Consider the following 20,684-nt stretch of genomic DNA (forward strand, 5'->3'; position numbering starts at 1 on the left):
TTGCAAAAAAGCTACAAAGATAAATTACGAACACTGCACAAAAAATGGAAAACGTAAAGGGAAGCTAGGTGCCAATCAAGTCGTCTTCTCGCCATCTCGGATAACTGAACATTTGGATTTTTTTTCCATTTTGCGAATTAAACTAATTTTTTCCATGAGAGAAAACATTTTCCTTTTCACGGCCATTGTTTTCTAGTGATATGTACAGTAATGGTGAAAAATTCCATCTCTTCACTGTACCCAGGTAGAAGCACTGACACCACACTCCTCAGCTAGCACAACAAAGACAAGAAGTGATTGTCATGGATGACTCCTATATCCATCATTGAATGTGACTGATTCTCGCAAAGGGTGGGAATTTGCAGACTGTTTGTGTCCTGTTCTGCTATGTGTTATTCTGCTTTGATTCTCGCAAAGGGCAGGAATTAGCAGACAAATAGGAATGCAGCTTCATGTATACGTGATCAGGGAGGATCATGTGGAGGCAAGGCAGCAGTGTTTTCAAGTTGATTCTTAAAAAAAAATTGTATTTTACACGTTGATTTGAAATGCATGAATTTTTGCACTATTCGAGATCTAAAATAAATAATTTAAAAATCATTTTTAACGTAAACAGCAAGGAGAGTAACATTAAATCTAATATAAAAATATATTAATCGTATGTAATAATTATTGAGACCGTGAAATTCCAATATTAAATGTGGAAAAACGTTCAATGAAGGTCGCCTAAAATTGGGGTTCTACTGTACTTACAAATGGCTTTTAAAGAACTTGGAGGTTCATTGCCACCCTCACATAAACCTGCCATCGGTCCCATCCTGAGCAAAATGAATCCAGTCCCTAGCATCCATATTTCACCTCCCTCAAATCCATTTTAATATTATTCTCCCATCTAAGTCTCAGCCTCCTCAAAGATCTTCTTCCCTCAGGTCTTCCAACTATTGCGTTTTAATATGATTATCTTTATTGATTATGTGACCAATGTTGCTTTTTATGATGGTATAATAGCAATGTCTAGTTTAATATTGTGTCATAGTGTGCATTCTTAATAATTCCTATGAGTTGTCATTACAGCATTATCTCATAATATTCATTTAGTCATTTAGTGCACTTCATACACAATACATAAACATAAAAATATGTTACATAAATTCTGTGACAGTGTACCATACTTGGAATGTCAAGATTCTTTATAGAACAGGAGGGGTAACTTACGAGGGGGCATCCAAAAATAACCGGATTTTTTTTTATATTTTTTATTTATTTTTTTTTTTATTATTATTATTATTATTATTGAATTCTACATTCACAGTACTTTAGTCCCCTATTGTCCATGTGTATTAATGCACTTGTCCCAATGCTTTTGCCACTGCTGAAAACAGTGGCAGGATACTGTTCAAAGCCGTTAGCATGTTTTCTTTGACGTCATCCACATCACTGAATCACTTTCCTTTCAGATATTTCTTCATCTGTGGAAACAAAAAAAAAGTCTGACGGAGCCAGATTGGGTGAATAGGGTGGATGAGGCACAAGCACCATGTTGATGTTTGTCAAAAACTGTTGGACCGTCAGGCTGTGTGGGCTGGAGCATTGTCGTGGGGAAGTAACCAGTTCCCATTTCTCCACATTTTGGGCCTTTTTCGTCGCACGCTATCTCGTAATCTTCGTAACACATCCAAATAGAAATGTTGGTTCACTGTTTGTCCTGGCAGAACGAACTCTTTGTGAACAATGCCATTCACATCAAAAAAACAAATCAACATTGTTTTCACATTGGATCGCACTTGCTTTCTTTGGTCGTGGTGAATTTGGAGTTTTCCACTGGCTCGATGTTTGCTTTGATTCTGGATCGTACCCATAGCACCAAGACTCATCCCCAGTCACAATTCTTTTAAGAAAATTTGGATCATTCTGCACTTCACTCTTCAAGTCGCGGCAAACTCTCATGTGCAAATCTTCAGTTAAAATTCGCTGGACCGTGCTCCATGACAGGTTCGTTTGCTCAGAAACTTCGTCAATGGTCTTTCGACGATCTTCATCAATTGCACATTTGATTTGGCAATGTTTTCGTCATTTCTTCCTGTCGAAGGATGCCCGGGGCATGGCATGTCTTCAGTTGACATGTTGCCAGATTTTAAATGGGAAAACCACTCATAGACCTGTGATTTCCCCAAAGCATCATCATTAAAGGCTTGCTGAAGCATCCCAATGGTCTCGGCTGCAGTTTTCCCTAACAGAAAACAAAATTTCACACACATTCTTTGTTCCTTGTGGTCGGCCATCTCACTAATCGCCGAACGGTTGAAACAGGAACACAGACAAACCACTTAACTCAGACTGATGCCAGCTCACTAATGGTCGCGGGAGACCCCAAACTAACACCACCTAACAGCACAACTCGTAAGTACAAAGCATGCGTGCGCAATAGTTCGGTTCCGGTTACTTTTGGGTCCACCCTCATAGTAGCATAATAATAAATAATAATAATAATCTCAGGCACGACTGGAACAGGATGATGGCAGTCCTACAGACAGACTCACAATGGACCAGGATATCAAACAGCTGAATGAAGATTTGGAATTGAGGAATGCTCAGATTGCTGATTTGCAGCAAAAGATTCTCGATTCAGATCAAGGTAAGATAATATTTTTGCACAACTTACTGTAAATTAAAGATGCTGATTTTTGGAGTAATGGTAAATGCAAAATAGTGTCAAAGTATGTCTGCTTATATATTTTCATTTTTATTGTGTCTCTGTTTTTTATTAGTTTTGAATCTACTAAAATATCGCGAAATCAACTAGGAAGATGAAATTGGTACATTACTTCGGTATAAAAATAAATTCAGTTGAAGACCAAGAATGGAAAATGCTTCATGTCCACTCTTGCTGGAAAAAAAAAAAAAGCTGATGCTGGCATCTAGTGACTTAGCATGAACACTGTCACATGTCTAAAGCATGAAACAGAAAATACGAAAAGTCTCGATACCACAGACATGCGACATGAAACGTTCTTCCACTTTGTCTTCAATTGTTTTGTAATTTAAATCAGAAATTGCAATTATATTCATTTCCTTTTAAAATGAAACCATTTTTCTGTTGTGTGAACATGCATTATTTTGTTGAATATAATATTTTGAGATTTTCTATTGCCATGTTGTTTCCAAAATTCAGAAAAATAAAGGTGTAAAGTGTTTCATAGGTTTTGATAGTACTACAAAGTGACTAAGTAGCCTTCAAATGTATTTGGACTCAAAAGTAGAAGTTGAATGGTTTTTCTGTAAATATCACTTAATACTTACAGAAGAGGAACAAGACTGATAGCCGGTTTCACCAACCTTCGTTATCATTATAACGTCTCGTTAAATAATTTAATGACACATTAGTCAGTTTTTGTGTTTCACCAAGTATCATTATTGCTAACGCATCTTTAAATTCATCTTTAATTTATTAGGACCTATTCGTCGCGTTAAAACAGTAACGATGCGTTAAGAAGTAACAACATGGCGGACGTAATTATTCGATGATGAAGTTCTTTATTTAGAACTTCAACATAACGACGAACTTATATGTTGTAATAACACTCGGAATAATCATTTTGAAGATTTAAGTGATAAAGAATTCCACGAAAGCTACACATTAAGGAAATAAGTAGTAAGAATGATTCTAGAAGAAACTGAATACCGGTATACTGTATAGGTTAGAATACGACAGATAGAAATCACCCACTTAACGCCTCTTCAACAGATTCTTCTCGTTTTAAAATAATGTTGCGGGAAGTTTTGAAATAGTAATTGATGATATGAACGGGGTATCAAAAGCTGTATTGTCTAGATATGTGAATAAATTATCAGACGTACTATCAACATTACAATAGTCATTATTTCTATAGGCCTAATAAGCTTATAGCTAAATTTTATGTTGTCATAGACAACATAGATTGTGTATATGTTCCAATCGTGTATCCTGGCAGTAATATAGCCAAAAGATTCTGCAATAGAAGATCCTATTTTACCTTCAATATTCAAACAATTTCATAGGCCTATGTAAAGCTCCGCATAGAAAAATTGTGGCTAAACTAGCGCTGAGGTAGTTTCCTTCGTACTCTGCTTATACACCTTGCACATACGAATCTGTGACAGGTTACGTTTGATTAGTTTAGGTTTTTGTTATGCCTTGCATATACGATCAACTGCATTACCACAAAAAAAAATCCCTTATAAGTTCAAGATTTTCACTTCTACCTCAGAACTACCTCAGTGCTAGTTTATTGAAATTGTAATAGGTTAGAATACGACAGATAGGAATCACCCACTTAACGCCTCTCCAACAGATTCTTCTCGGTTTAAGATAATGTTACGGTCTACACGGATAGCACAACATTCCAAAGGAGGATGCCTTTTAAATGAAAAGGGTGCAAAGAGATTTTCTTTTAGGAGACAATGGATACCCCTTAAAATCCAATTTAATGACGCCTCTCCTGAATCCTGCCACACAAGCATGGCAAAATTGTTACAGGGTACTAATAAATCTGCATGAAATACAGTGGAAAAGTAGTATGCAATTTATGGAAGAGGCGATTTCCCGTCCTAAATTTAGGCCTAATATAACTGCTTAGAATGCTTTGTATAGAATTAATGTTTCATCAATTTTTAAGCTGTCGACCTTGTAGTCCTCTAAATTTTCTCAGATTTCCTTTAGAAGCTACAATTTAACTGCTCTACATTCCTATTATTTACATTTGGAAGCAGCTGCCTTTTTTTTTTTTTTTAATTGTGGTATGACAACATACTGTATTTAGGAAGATATTCTTAAAATTACTGCCTCTTACCTGTTTGCCTATGATTGTTTCCTCATGCCAAACAAAGTCAGCCATGATCATATGTAACCAATGAAATTCGCGATTTCGAAGCCATGGTCGTATGAAAAACAAAACATGCAAGATACAAGTACAAAATCCCCTTGTTAGTAAACGCCTGTTAATTTTAAAGATACGAGGCTTGGTGAAACAGTCAACTTTTAAAGATTCCGTTAAAATTAAATGATCCATTTGCTGACAAGTCGTTTGTGCTGATTTAAAGAAGCTTGGTGAAACCGGCCATGACAGAAAAAAAAAAACATAACAAATTTATTCAATACTGTCATTTAGTGGTATCTGACAGTTTTCAAGGCACATTTAGTTGTTTTAATAAATTTTAGTACTGTATAGTATTTAGTAGCACGAGCTTTTGTTTGTAACTATTAATAACCAAAACATATTATTGTCATTCATTCACCCCATTCCCACTTTTATTTGGGATGATTGCATTATAAGTGAATCTGAATTTCTCTTACGTTGTGTACATCTGTTGTCTCTCTAGTGTAGGTTGTTTGTGTATGGCAACTAAAGTTGACTAATGAAGTAACTTCATAAATGTTATTATAGTTATGTGCGTTTTTATGATAGACAACATTAAGATACATGGATTATATGCAGAGACTTGACGTGCGTACACACGAACAAATGACAAACAAATGTATTTGCCAATTGAAATCGGAACGTGTGGACGATGCAGCTAAGGCAAACCGATTGTTTGATTTGCCTTCGGTAGTGATATGTTACTTGTCGGTACATCAAAGGAAGTTGGTATTCGTTGTGGATGGGATTTTTCACTTGTTTGCAGTTCATAGCAGAATGCAGAGGTTAGTTTAATTTCATCAACAGGATGTTAAGTGGACTGAAGAAGCTGTCATCAAACTTAATCAATTGCGACTTCCGTAAAGTGGTGTCTGCCACCATCGTGTTTAGTTTTTTAACTTTCTTTTAGTTAAACTGCCTATAATAATAACTACAGCTACACTTGCTGTAATTATATCTTCGTCTGCTATTACTGCGGATAATCGGCGAACACAAAATGTTCCCTGACCATTTGCTGATGATTTGTTCGTTGTTCGTTTGCTACGTGTTTATGCACCTTAACAGGAAAGTAGAAAATAAAGATTGGAGAATGCTGGGTTTACAGTGAAGGATCTGCCTGTGGGAAGAACGTATGAATGAATATCCTTCTAGTCTTTCACTGTGAATGTATTCAGAAATAGACTTTTGGGTACCCCACTGTACCCTGGAAGTTAACTTTTCCGAAGATAAGTTCCAGGACACAGTAGAATACCAAAAAAATCTATTTCTGATTTATTATAGTTATGAGCAATTCCAGAGGTAACAGATTGACAGGTCAGAGCACTAGTAAGATTTATTTTATGTATAATTGTTGTTACAAAAGATAAAAGAATAACAATTATAATTTACAATTATTACTTACAAAATAACAGAATTTTATTCATGTCCTTATTTTATATAAATACTTATAATAATTTGTTTTCCTTTTAACAAAAGATTGTGGTAACAGACTGACAGTGATGTTAACCCAAAACTGCATAGCTAGAACAACATAGACAAAATTCTCTGAAGTTATTTTGAATACAAACTCTTTCAACATACAAGGCTTTCATATCAAAACTTTCCAGTCTAAATAACTAATTATTTAAATTGAATTCAATTTAAACAAAAAAAAAAAAAAAACCCGTCAATTTAGATATTGAGGGGGAAGTCTGAAACCAGGGTTAATTGCATTTTAGATTTCACTCCCCATTCTCAACCACGCCCACTTTGAAATTTCAAATGGCACCCCTACATTTTTATACTTAAATATGAAATAGCATTCAATTGTTTATATACATCATTCATTTATTTCACATCTTTTACCTGGCAGCCTGACAAGAAACAGTTTATTTTGCATTAAATCAAGTGTTCAAAATGTGCTCCATTGTTGGTTAAACAGTAATAAGACTATTTTGGAACTCCTCGCGAACGTTTTGGTGTGTTTCCTTACTAATCCAATTACATTCTTGGGTTATTCTATTTTTCAGTTCTTGAATATTCTCAGGTGGAGGAGTATAAACAACTGATTTCAAGTGACCCCATAGGAAGAAGTCAAGCGGCGTCAGGTCTGGAGATCTTGCCGGCATTCTACAGCACCTCTCTTACCAATCCATTTTCGAGGAAATCTTCTGTCCAGCCATTGTCGCACAGGTATTGCATAGTGTTGGGATGTTCGATCTTGTTGAAAATGCAAATTTTATTCGTCTAACATCAGGTTTCCTTCATTGACTTGGTTCTCTAGCGACAATGTGATAAGTGGATCAATTACATTTCCTAATATGTTCAGATACAATTCTCCAGCCAGGTTTTCTTCAATGAAAATGGTCCAACAATATCCCAAAAAATTCCAGCCCACATATTGATCCTCTGAGGAAAGTGGGTATTATCTTCACGAAACACATGAAGATTTTCAGTGTCCTAGTACCTACAATTGTGTTTGTTGACAAACCCATTTAAGAAAAAAGTCGCTTCATCACTAAAGCAAATATTTTGTGTCAAATTTGAATCATCTTCAATTCTCCAAGACATCTGTTCACAAAATTCTGCTCTTCTATCAAAATCGTCTTCGCTGAGCTGTTGTGACTTTGAATTTTGTAGGGGGAAAATTTCTTCATTTTCAGCACTTTATGTATGGAATCAACCAAAATGTTTGTTCAGCTGCTACTTTTGGAATGGAGGTGGTGGGTTCATTAATGAAATGACCTAGTATTTCAATCTGCGAAGTTTCATCGAGTTTTCTAGATTGGCCATTTGCTTTATTGCACACAGAACCAGTTTCTTCAAATTTCAATATTAGATCAATGACATATCAGTGACACGTTTTTCTCAGGATGCCTCTCGTTAAAAGCTCTAGCAGTTCTACAAGCACAACGGTTTTCAGCTCCATAAATAAATATGAGTTCTATTCTCTCTTAAAGGGTATACACTATTTTACTACAATTTAACACACGAACACAACTATTACAAGAAAACGTTTGAGAGGAGTTCCAAAATAGACTGTATTACCAACAAACATTTTAAACACTTGATTTAGTGCAAAATAAACTGTTTTCTTGTCAGGTTGCCAGGCAAAAGATGTGAAATAAATGAATGAGGTGTATAAACAATTGAATGCTCTTTCATATTTAAGTATAAAATTATGGGGGTACCATTTGAAATTTCAAAGTGGGGGTGGTTGGGATGGGGAGTGAAATCTAAAATGCAATTAACCCTTGTTTCAGACTTCCCCCTCAATATCTAAATTGACGTGTTTTTTGTATAAATTGAATTCAATTTAAATAATTAGTTATTTATATTTAGACTGGGAAGTTTTGAAATGAAAGCCCTGTATACTAATATATACTATATGATTTATAATGATGCACATGGCTAGGAAAATCTAGTAGTATATAAAATCAGTTTTATGTGATAATATTGCTATGTATTGTAAATGAAAACTCACGTTTCACTACAGTACAACTCCCAGTATTTTAAAGAAACATTTTGTACAGTGATCTACTCCTCCTATTTTTGAAATTACGATACTCGCATTTAATATGTGCAACCATTGTAATGTAAGAGATACAAATAAGAACTGTATAACTAAAATTTAAAAATTCAAAATGTCTTCCTTGAAATATCCAAGACTAACAACTTAAATCAGGAGCAATCATGTTAATTCCACATTTCCAGAAGTCTAAATTTAGTGGCAGAATGTTGGTAAGAAATGATGTTAGTGCTCTTAGTGGAGGCTGCTTAGAGTTAAAAGCGATGAACAGAAAAAAGATTGGATTGAACCCCTCTCTCCTATTATAGCCCTCTTGATCTAAACCTAGACCTAAACTGTGATGTCTGTCATTATTATTATTATTATTATTATTATTATTATTATTATTATTATTATTATTATTATCATCATTATTATTATTATTATTATTATTATTATTATTATTATTATTATTATTATTATTGACATTTGAGGATGCATTGTGAGAACTAGTTTTAATAAGTTTGATATGGGTACGGAAAAAGTTCAATAAACCTCAACTATGATGCTTGTGATTATTATTATTATTATTATTATTATTATTATTATTATCATCATTCATGAACATTTGTAAAAGGAACTGTCGCCTGTAATTTATAAAGTAAAGTGAACTTGTTGAATCTAATGTTTCCATTTTCTCTGTGATTGATATTGCATTGCTACTTTCGGAAGTCTAACTCTTTCTATCCTGATAACGTTCTTTCCAGTTCCTTTGATAGTTTAAGATTTCATCTTTTAAGTTATTAACATTTTTTTTCTAATATCTCAATTTCTTTTGCAATCCAGTCTCGTGAGTCCCAGAAGTGGTTTCAGGAATCTCATATGTGCTGCCTCGAGCTTCTTATCTCGCTGATTTAATACCCATACTTCACTACCATATTTAAGTGTGGGTTTGGATCTGTCTAATTTGATATGTAGAGCCTTCTTATTTTCTGGTATCAAATTTCCAAGATAGTTGAAATCAGATACCTGTTGTATTATTATATGTCCCCTTATTTAAATTTTGAGCCTTTGTATATATTTATCCTGCATACCTATGGCTTTCGTTTTTGAAGTAGATAATTTCTGTCCAGTTTTATTTACATAATTGATAGGTTGCCTTGTGTAAATCATCTTCTGTTGTTAATATTACCAAATCATCTGCATATAGAAGTGACTGAAACATTTTATTTCTTGACAGCCTGATACCAGAGTTTATAGACTGTTTCCATTCTTTCAATATTCTGTCCATTCATTCATTCATTCATAGTGTTCTGTCCAAGGGCAGATCTTTCATTGCAAACCCAGCATTCTCCAGTCTTTCCTATTTTCTGCCTCCCTCTTTGTCTCCTCGTATGATCCATATATCTTAATATCGTCTATCACCTAATATCTTCTTCTGCCTCGAACTTTTCTCCCATTCACCATTTCTTCCTGTGCATCCTTCAGAAGGCAGTTTCTTCCCAACCAGTGACCCAGCCAATTCCTTTTCCTCTTTCTGATCAGTTTCAGCATCATTCTTTCTTCATCCTTGTTTCTTATTCTGTCTGTCCATTTCACACACTCCATCCTTCTCCATATCTACATTTCAAATGCTTCTAGTCGCTTCTCTTCACTTCGTTGTAATGTTCATGGTTCTGCCCCTATACAATGCTACAGTCCACACAAAGCATTTCACTAGTCTCTTCCTTAGTTCTTTCTCCAGAAGTCCACAGAAGATGCTTCCTTTCTTTTTAAAAGCTTCCTTTGCCATTGCTGTTCTCCTTTTGACTTGTTGGAAGCAGCTCGTGTTACTTCTTATAATACACCCCAAGTATTTGAAGCTAACCATTTGATCTACTACCTCATTTAGAATTCGCAAGTTTACCTTCTTTACTTTTCTTGCTATGACCATGGTCTTCGTCTTGTTGGCATTTATCTTCATTCCATACTTCTTACAGCTATCACTTAGCTCCAGTAGCGTATCCCTTAGTATAGTCTCCTCTTCTGCTAACAATGTCATATCAGCAGCAAATCTTATACACTTTATTCTTCTTCCTCCCATTATCACTCCTCTCATGTTCTGAAAACTGTTCTTTACTAAATCTTCCAAGTAGATGTTGAACAGGGTAGGTGATAAAGGCATCCTTGTTGTACTCCTCTCCCTTTTTATCTTCCTTCAGACATTTCTTCTCCTATCCTGACTTGACTCATTGTTTCATATAAAGATTACTGAACAGCCTTCTCTCTTTCCAATCCACACCAATTTTCTGTAGGATTCTCATTAATTTATTCCAATCCACTCTGTCAAACACCTTTTCTAAGTCCACAAATACTACCTACACTTCTTTTTCTCTAGGTATCTTTCGCTGAATGTTCTTAGCAGTCTAGTTGCATCTATCGTACCTTTTCTCTTCGTGAAACCAAACTGCTCTTCTTCCAACTGTTCTTCTATCCTATAGATATTAAAAAGTAGAGGAGAAAGGCCACAGTCTTGTCTTATTCCCCTATTTGTAAGAGTATGTTTTGAAATTTTACCATTTTGATATTTAATGCACACTTTTGACTTGTGATATGAACTCTGTATGGCTTCTGTAAGTTGTTGAGGGATGCTTGCTTCATGAAGAATATTCCATAGCTGTAATCTATTTAGTTGGTCATAAGCTTTCTCAAAATCTACACATAACACTAAGGTTGGAAGATTGAATTTTAGTCTCTTTTCAATAACTGTTGCAATGTAATAGGTCTGATGGTGGGAGCACGAGGTACCATACCTTCCTTCTTTGCCAACAAATGAAAAAACCTAGGCATTGTGAAGGAAATAGCCATTAGTACCCTCAAAGGATCGATTCAGATATTGAAAAATCACTTGTATGGGAGTGATAACAGAAATTTCAAGTTATCTTAACCGATGGCTATTGATTGGTTTAAATATCATTGTCAGTTATCTATAGCCATTATTATTTTTCTCGTGGTATATGGCATTCAAATTATTCAGACTTCTGATGATACTGTTATTCCTTATTTAACTGCAAATGATCATGTACACTACTTAGGTGTAAATATTTCTGACATTTTATATATTCGATTCCCTAACCGTTTCAAATGTAATCTTTTTATCTTTTTAGGTGTGTTTTCCAAATTATATATAAATACCCTTTGTGAAACCTGGCGGCCTTTTCATAAAGGAAGCTTAATTAATATTAATTAATTAATGCATCTGTTATACTCCTGTCTTTTCGAAAGCCACATTGTTCTTTTTATAAGAATGTTTCACTGTATACATTTAATTTATTCTTGAGAATATTCACATAAAGCATAGAGGCTGTTGATAGTAAAGTAATCCTCTTGAAATTTATTATTATTACTATTACTATTATTATTGGTGCGAGGATATATTGAGAGTACCAGTTTAGTAACTTTGCTGTGGATACAGAAACAGATCAGTAGGCCTGAAGTGTGATGATGATGATTATTATTATTATTATTATTATTATTATTATTATTATTATTATTATTATTGCGAGTTGTTGGACATCTGAGGATGCATTGTGAGGACCAGTAATAATAAGTTTGCTATGGATACGGAAACAGGTCGGTAGACCTAAAGTGTGATGCTTGTGATGATGATGATTATTATCAGGGAAAGGATTTATATGTAAATACATATTTACTTATAAAGCTAATATAATTTATATTTTGCATTATCTTTATGTTTCACAATGTGTAGGGTTGAAAAATCCTACTTTTATTATCCATATTTTTCCATATTTTAGAGTTTAGTACATATTTTCGTTAATTTCCATATATTTTCCATATTTCATATAAAACAGTCCATATTATATTAGGTTTAACAATAAAACAAAACAAAATTCCATTAACTTTTAAAAATACATTTCAACAATAGAGATTTAAACACATGTTCAGTAATCCCTTTAACATCAGAGTTATTTGAAAATTAGCAGTCCTATCAACAATGGGAAAGTAAGTTACAAAACTGTATTAATTTAATTTAAAATTTTTAACAGACTTCAGTTGTGCAGCTCAACAGTTAAATGCCAGTCAGAGTACACATAGGTTCAGTTTTGTAAATCATACTATAAAGACGGTAAATATGCCAAAAGTACGTCATTCAGTCAATTTAAAATCAAAACTAACAAGTTACATTTCAGAATTTAAAGAAGATGGTTTATCAACTGACAATAAAATATTATTTTGTAATTTGTGTCAGTGTGCAGTATCATCTACACAAAAGTTCCTGGTGCAACAACACATTACAACTAGTAAACATCAGGCCAACAAACAACTAAATTCCAAGCAGAGACAATTGTTTTTAACACAACCAACAACATCGAATGTAAGATCTGAGTTTAACATCGACCTGTGCCGTTCTCTCATCTCTGCTGATATTCCTCTCTACAAACTAAAGAATAAGGTCTTCAGGGAATTCCTTGAAAAATATACTCAACATACAATCCCGGATGAGTCAACACTTAGGAAGACGTATGCTCCATCCATCTACGATGAGACAATACAGAAGATAAGAGATGAAATTAAAGATAGTTCAATTTGGGTTTCCATTGATGAGACTCCCGACAAAGAAGGTAGACTTGTTGGTAATGTAGTTATCGGTTTGTTAAGTGAACAATATTCTGAACGAATTCTTTTACATTGTGATGTTCTAGAAAAGTGCAATAACAAAACTATAGTTAAACTGTTCAACGAAGCTATGGGTATCCTGTGGCCAAAGGGTATTATGTACGATAATGTGTTATTCTTTATTAGCGATGCTGCCCCTTATATGGTCAAAGCTGGACAAGCATTATCTGTTGTATATCCTAAATTGACTCATTTTACTTGTGTGGCGCATGCATTTCATCGTGTGGCAGAAGTGGTCAGAGACAATTTCCCTAAAGTAGATTTGTTGATTTCATCAGTGAAAAAAGTATTTCTCAAAGCTCCCAGTAGAGTTAACGTGTTGAAAGAAATGTACCCTGAAATTCCATTGCCACCAAAGCCAATTTTAACTAGATGGGGTACATGGCTAGAAGCAGTTGAATATTATGCCGAACATATAGACTCTATTAACAATGTTCTCCTTGCATTGGACTCTGAAGATGCAGTCTCAATTGATACTGCGAAAACAGTTACCTGTGACATAAGTGTGAAGAATGACTTAGCTCACATTCAGCATACATTTTCATGCATCATAAAAACGCTCAAAAGTCTCCAAAATAGGCACCTTTCACTATCTGAAAGTTTTGAAATTATAAATAGTACTGTGGAACAACTGAATCGTGGTAGAGGTAAAGTTGCAGATGCAGTAAGAGCTAAGGTGGACACTGTACTTTCAAAAAACCCTGGATATGAAGAACTACAAAAGGTTGTTGCTGTGATGAGTGGTGAATCAACAGTGAAGATTAACTTGGACTTATCCCCAGCAGACATTGTGAAATTGAATTATGTACCAGTTACTTCTTGTGATGTCGAACGCTCTTTTAGTCAGTATAAATCTATCCTCAGAGACAATAGAAGAAGATTCACTTTTCAGCACTTGAAAGAAATGTTTGTAACCTATTGTTATGGTAACAGACAATAAAAATTGTGTTTTGTTGAAACTACATTGGAAGATAAGGTACGTCCATTATATTTTTTGTTTAGTTTGATTAAAATGTACCAATATTTAACGTACATAGTCATTTTTTTATAATTTTAAGTCCATATTTAATTCCATATTTTGGTAAAAATCCATATTTAATTCCATATTTTGGTAAAAATAACTACATATATATTTACATATTTAATATATTTTTAGTCCATATAAATCCGTTCCCTGATTATTATTATTATTATTATTATTATTATTATTATTATTATTATTATTATTATGAGATGTTGGACATGCTTGTGATTAATGTATTTTTATGTTTGTTTCTGCAACCTTAATTTTCTCGGTTTTAGTGAATGTGATGTTGGTGACTTCTTTGAGATAATATGGAAGGGAGAATTATATCACAAAAGGCTTTTAAAGAACCTGGAGGTTCATTGCCACCTTCGCATAAGTCCACCATCGGTCCCTATCCTGAACAAGATCAATCCAGTCTCTATCATCATATCCCAGCTCCCTCAGATCCATTTTAATATTATCCTCCCCAAAAGTCTCTTTCCCTCCGGCCTCCCAACTAGCACTCTATATGCATTTCTGGATTCGCCCATGCATGCTACATGTCCTGCTCACCTCAGATGTCTGGATTTAATATTCCTAATTATGTCAGGTGAAGAATACAATGCATGCAGTTCTACGTTATGTAACTTTCTCCATTTTCCTGTAACTTCATCTTAACTCCAAAAACTTTCCTAACCACCTTATTCTCGAACACCCTTAACCTCTGTTCCTCTCTTAAAGTGAGAATCCAAGTTTCACAACCATACAGAAGAACTGGTAATATAACAGTTTCATAAATCCTAACCTTCAGGTTTTTTGAGAGCAGACTGAATGACAAAAGCTTCTGAACTGAATAATAACAGACATTTCCAATATGTATTCTGCGTTTTAATTTCCTGCGAAGTGTCATTTAAATTTATTATTGTTGCTTGTTACGAAACCACAACATAAGCCTCGGAATGGGACTGATTCTTTGGCGCGTCCACAGCAAAGAATTATCTCACACTAGAAAATAATTTGCTTGCCAATTTTGAATAAGTTTAATGAGTAATCTTTAAATGTAATTTCTGTGTCCATTTCATGAAAAGGCAATGGAAATAAATTCGTTGCTTTTTTTCTACTCTCTTCCAATCATTTGTAGTTATAGTGTTAGCACTTATTGGTTTTCTGATTTATTTAAATGTTTCACTATTTTATTTTACTTTTATGTGATAGTATTAATGTATTTTCTCCCTTCAGAAAATAAATCAAAAACACGATGGGACACTGTACAGTCTATGGCAGATGCAAAATGTGCCCTTAAGCATCTTTTTGATTTGACTGCTGAATTGAAACGGGAAGTTTCAAATAAAGAATCAAAATATGAAGACCTTGAGGTAAGATATGTTATAGAAAGGGAATGTGAAGTGAAAGGGGAAAATTTAAATAGATAAAATTGACAGAGAATACAGGTGTATTCTATTACAGGGTAGGCCACAAAGATGTTACCGCTTATATGGATATGTCGAGGTTACAGTTATTATATTTTTAGGTATTTATTTTCACTGTGTTTTCTCAAGGATGCAGTTCAGTCAATAAACACCTTCAATCTGGATGCCACAGTTCAGATTCACACATGCATCATCGAATTGTGCTCTTCATGACTCAGTGACACATACAGATGGGCACAGACTGAATTGTGTTGGTGGTTTGTTGTCACCAGGTTGTGCAGGTCTCTTGGTTTCACAGCATAAACACTGCCCTTCATCATTCCCCATAACCAAAAGTCATACGGCATGATGTTGGCTGATCATGCTGGCCATAGCCAATTCATAGTTTACCAAATGTGTCATCCAGGTACTGGAGCAGAAGAGTGTAGTGAGCAGGTGCACCATCCTGTTGGAAATAACCTGACTGCGAAACGTTGTTTTCCACGGAAGTGCGCAGCATGGTGAGGTATCCTTCACTAATGATACCTTCATAAAAAAGGAACGGGTCCACAATGCTCAGTTTATAGATACCACACCAGATGTTTACTTTTGGTGAACTGCATGCATTTTCCTGAAATTCATGCAGATGTTCTGTGGTACATATGACACAGTTATGCTTGTTAATGTTGCCAGAGATGTGAAACATACCTTCATTCGAAACAAAGAAGAGAACATCGGGATCACAATGTGCCATTTTAACCAAAAGCTGGAATGCTTCCACACGAGCTATCTTATCCTTTGTGGACAATGCTTGCACCATTTGTTGGTGGTACAGCTTCATTCCCAGATTGGAATGAAAGATTCGTCGGGTATTGGTGCATGAAATGCCCACCTCCAGTGACAGACGTCTGGTTGACTCTTGGACACACATAATGTTTTTTCAACACACATAGTTCTCCTCCATCCACAGCTTCCTCTACAATCATCTGCAACAGAATTGGCATACACCCACTTGACGTAGATCCGATAGATGTGATGGAGCATTCTTCTCAAACCAGTCCTGAAACTTCCTACGCACCACACTGACATCCATATACTTCCATCCAAGTCACCATCTTCATTCTTTCAGATTCAACCATGTTTGCCATAACTCAAACCTACAACCTACACAAACCTGCAATGACAGCAAAACAAATAACATAATATCAATTATGTCACATTATATATAACATGTCTCTATATAAAACATATAACTCAACTCCATATAAGCGATAAAATCTTTGTGGTCCCACCCCCACCCATATGGTTACTTAAAAGCCCAACATTGTGTGTGTGTGTGTGTGTGTGTGTGTGTGTGTGTGTGTGTGTGTGTGTGTGTGTGTGTGTGTGTGTGTGTGTGTGTGTGTGTGTGTGTGTGTGTGTGTGTGTGTGTGTGTGTGTGTGTGTGTGTGTGTGTGTGTGTGTGTGTGTGTGTGTGTGTGTGTGTGTGTGTGTGTGTGTGTGTGTGTGTGTGTGTGTGTGTGTGTGTGTGTGTGTGTGTGTGTGTGTGTGTGTGTGTGTGTGTGTGTGTGTGTGTGTGTGTGTGTGTGTGTGTGTGTGTGTGTGTGTGTGTGTGTGTGTGTGTGTGTGTGTGTGTGTGTGTGTGTGTGTGTGTGTGTGTGTGTGTGTGTGTGTGTGTGTGTGTGTGTGTGTGTGTGTGTGTGTGTGTGTGTGTGTGTGTGTGTGTGTGTGTGTGTGTGTGTGTGTGTGTGTGTGTGTGTGTGTGTGTGTGTGTGTGTGTGTGTGTGTGTGTGTGTGTGTGTGTGTGTGTGTGTGTGTGTGTGTGTGTGTGTGTGTGTGTGTGTGTGTGTGTGTGTGTGTGTGTGTGTGTGTGTGTGTGTGTGTGTGTGTGTGTGTGTGTGTGTGTGTGTGTGTGTGTGTGTGTGTGTGTGTGTGTGTGTGTGTGTGTGTGTGTGTGTGTGTGTGTGTGTGTGTGTGTGTGTGTGTGTGTGTGTGTGTGTGTGTGTGTGTGTGTGTGTGTGTGTGTGTGTGTGTGTGTGTGTGTGTGTGTGTGTGTGTGTGTGTGTGTGTGTGTGTGTGTGTGTGTGTGTGTGTGTGTGTGTGTGTGTGTGTGTGTGTGTGTGTGTGTGTGTGTGTGTGTGTGTGTGTGTGTGTGTGTGTGTGTGTGTGTGTGTGTGTGTGTGTGTGTGTGTGTGTGTGTGTGTGTGTGTGTGTGTGTGTGTGTGTGTGTGTGTGTGTGTGTGTGTGTGTGTGTGTGTGTGTGTGTGTGTGTGTGTGTGTGTGTGTGTGTGTGTGTGTGTGTGTGTGTGTGTGTGTGTGTGTGTGTGTGTGTGTGTGTGTGTGTGTGTGTGTGTGTGTGTGTGTGTGTGTGTGTGTGTGTGTGTGTGTGTGTGTGTGTGTGTGTGTGTGTGTGTGTGTGTGTGTGTGTGTGTGTGTGTGTGTGTGTGTGTGTGTGTGTGTGTGTGTGTGTGTGTGTGTGTGTGTGTGTGTGTGTGTGTGTGTGTGTGTGTGTGTGTGTGTGTGTGTGTGTGTGTGTGTGTACTGAAATTACATAGTGTATCGAAGTAGTGAATAAAAACAAGTTTTTTTAGATACTTCTTGATTTGATGAATCTGCCTTTAATATTACAGTGTTATTGTTACTTTTATGAGAAACGGAATAGTGTGTGAGCTGTCCACTAATTGAAAAGTATTCATATAAAATATATATATACATACACAGGGCTTCTATTATAATATGGCTACATATACAGGGTGTCTATTATATGTACTGACCGCTGGTGCAGTGCTTTGCTTCTCGGCAGCTGGGCATGTTGTAGCCAACCGTACTCGTACGTTAACTCTGCTACTTAAAACGTGTATAAAATCATACCTTAAAGAAGATTCTAGAAATGTGATCCTCCCTTGGCTAAACAGGTGTTGTATTGGGAAAACACATTCTGATTGACATGATTAAGTTTGACTGCTGTAATGTTTCTAATGTCATTTGTTCTACCGGTATATACGATATTTAACCTCACAATAATTAAAATGCTCAAGTTCAGAGCAATGAAGAGTAGACAAAGTGTGTTGTACTCGTAAAAAATATCGGACCAATTATGTCTTGCGCTAACACCACACCAAATTCCAACTTTCCTATTATGAAGTGGGATTTTTTTGTACACATTGTGGATTTTCAGAACACTAATAGCGAGTGTTTTGATTGTTTACACGACCAGTGTTTACACGACCAGTCAGGTGGAACCATGCCTCGTCTGAAAAGAACACGAGGTGTGGGTCAATTAAATCTTCAGTCACTGATGATAAAAACATTCACAATAACGAATTTATGCTACTGTATTGCCTTGTTGTAAACAATAGACACATACATGTACATGTACATTTGTCAGGCTTTAGTTTTAACAATTTTGTTGCTTTATGTGTAGAAGACACTGAAACCCTACCTGTGATAATTTCGAGAGTGATTTTGTGCAAATTTGATCTAATTTGTCCTCTGTTAGAACTTAATGTTTTCGCGTGTGTTTTTTTGTTTTGCACTGAATGAATAGATTCAAATCTGTTCTATATCATGAATTGCAGTTCTGGAAGGAGATAATTGACCAGGGAACGTCTGAATAAATTTCACATGAACACGATGACCTGATTGGTATTTATAAGAAACTTTACACACAAAACTGAATTGCTCTAGAGCATACCTGCACTAACAGCGCTCAACGAGCGTGCACGCTCTTTCCGAGCGGGAGAGCTGTGTTTACCTCTCGCCGAATCAGAGAGGAAGATACGCCAGAATGACATAGACCTGCTATAGATAGAGGAGAGGGAAACGACCTCTCAGCTATCTAGTGGAGTGCAGTGCATATTCTCAGAAACCGTTTCACCTTGCTTACCTACTGCTACAGTATGGTATGGAGGAATCTAAAAGACGGAAAAGTAATGATCAGGCAAATTCTTTCAATGTTGCATGGGAAAATGCTTATTTTTTCATAGCTGCTGGAGTAAATACTCAGTGCTTTATCTGCCACAGCATTTTGAAAGATAGAAAGAAACATAACATAATGCGTCATTACGAGTCCAGACATAAAGATACTAAAGATATTAATCTTCAACAATTTTAATATCTCTCTTCAGGGATATTGATATGTTGAATAAATTACGGGATTTCAGTCGTAAACTTACACTTTTCGTAAGTCAGTTTTGGGAAGGAAATATGGCTTACTTTCGAACGATAGAAACTGCTCATGATGAAGCCATGTTAAACAATTATGTGCAAATATTAATTGAAATTCAAAATGAATTTAATTCTAGGTTCCAAGATCTTGTCTTAAGGTCCACACCTGTGGAGTAACGGTTAGAGCGTCTAGCCGCGAAACCAGGTGGCCCGGGTTCGATTCCCGGATCAAGTTACCTGGTTGGGGTTTTTCCGGGGTTTTCCCTCAACTCAGTATGAGCAAACGCTGAGTAACTTTCAGTGTTGGACCCCGAACTCATTTCACCGGCATTATCGCCTTCTTCTCATTCAGACGCTAAATAACATAAGCTGTTGATAAAACATCATAAAATAACCTACTAAAAATCTTGTCTTAATTGGAAAGAAGTTTAAAGTTATCATAATAAATTCTTCAACACCAGTTGAAACAATGCCATATAAGTTACAGGTGGGCCTGGTTGGCGCAGTTGGTATAGCACTGGCCTTCTATGCCCGAGGTTGCGGGTTCGATTCCGGGCCAGGTCGATTGCATTTAAGTGTGCTCATATAACCTCGGCAGTTGCGAGCGTCGTTAAATAAAACATAACATTTAACGATTTACAGCTAGGACTTACTGATCTTCAATGTGGCCTAAGGGCTAAAGATCGTTTGAATAATACTACTAGCTTGGTTGAGTTTTACAAGACTAATAAACATTAGCAATAATATCCACGACTACACAGACTGGCTGTGAAAATGATTGCTATGTTTGGCTCAACATTTATATTTGTGAGCAACTGTTTTCTATAATCAACTTTAATAAAGGCAGGCATCAAACATCTGTAACAATCATTACGACCAGTAGGCTACTGTTCCTTTCAGCTGCCAACAGCATAAAACCTCGTTTTCATGTACTGATAAATAAAAATATAAGAAAATGATATTGTGCATTTAAGTAGGTATAAAATTTCTATTATTTCTGTAAAATAAATATTTCTGTATTAATTAATAAGTCCAAGATAGTT

General features: G+C 35.9%; 1 protein-coding gene across 4 annotated transcripts in view; it reads left to right on the forward strand.

The window, feature by feature from the left end:
* The window catches only part of Klp3A (kinesin-like protein 3A), a 177,403-nt gene that overhangs the window by 97,578 nt on the left and 59,141 nt on the right, over nucleotides 1-20,684 (forward strand). For 3 of the 4 annotated variants that reach the window (XM_069833219.1, XM_069833218.1, XM_069833222.1), the window contains 2 exons: nucleotides 2,497-2,635; nucleotides 15,305-15,441. In XM_069833219.1, coding sequence (XP_069689320.1) covers nucleotides 2,497-2,635; nucleotides 15,305-15,441 — 276 coding nt within the window. The remainder of the gene's footprint in view (nucleotides 1-2,496; nucleotides 2,636-15,304; nucleotides 15,442-20,684) is intronic. The other variant, XM_069833220.1, reaches the window with a different exon arrangement.

This window comes from Periplaneta americana, chromosome 8, assembly GCF_040183065.1.
Source record: "Periplaneta americana isolate PAMFEO1 chromosome 8, P.americana_PAMFEO1_priV1, whole genome shotgun sequence".
NCBI lineage: Eukaryota > Metazoa > Arthropoda > Insecta > Blattodea > Blattidae > Periplaneta > Periplaneta americana.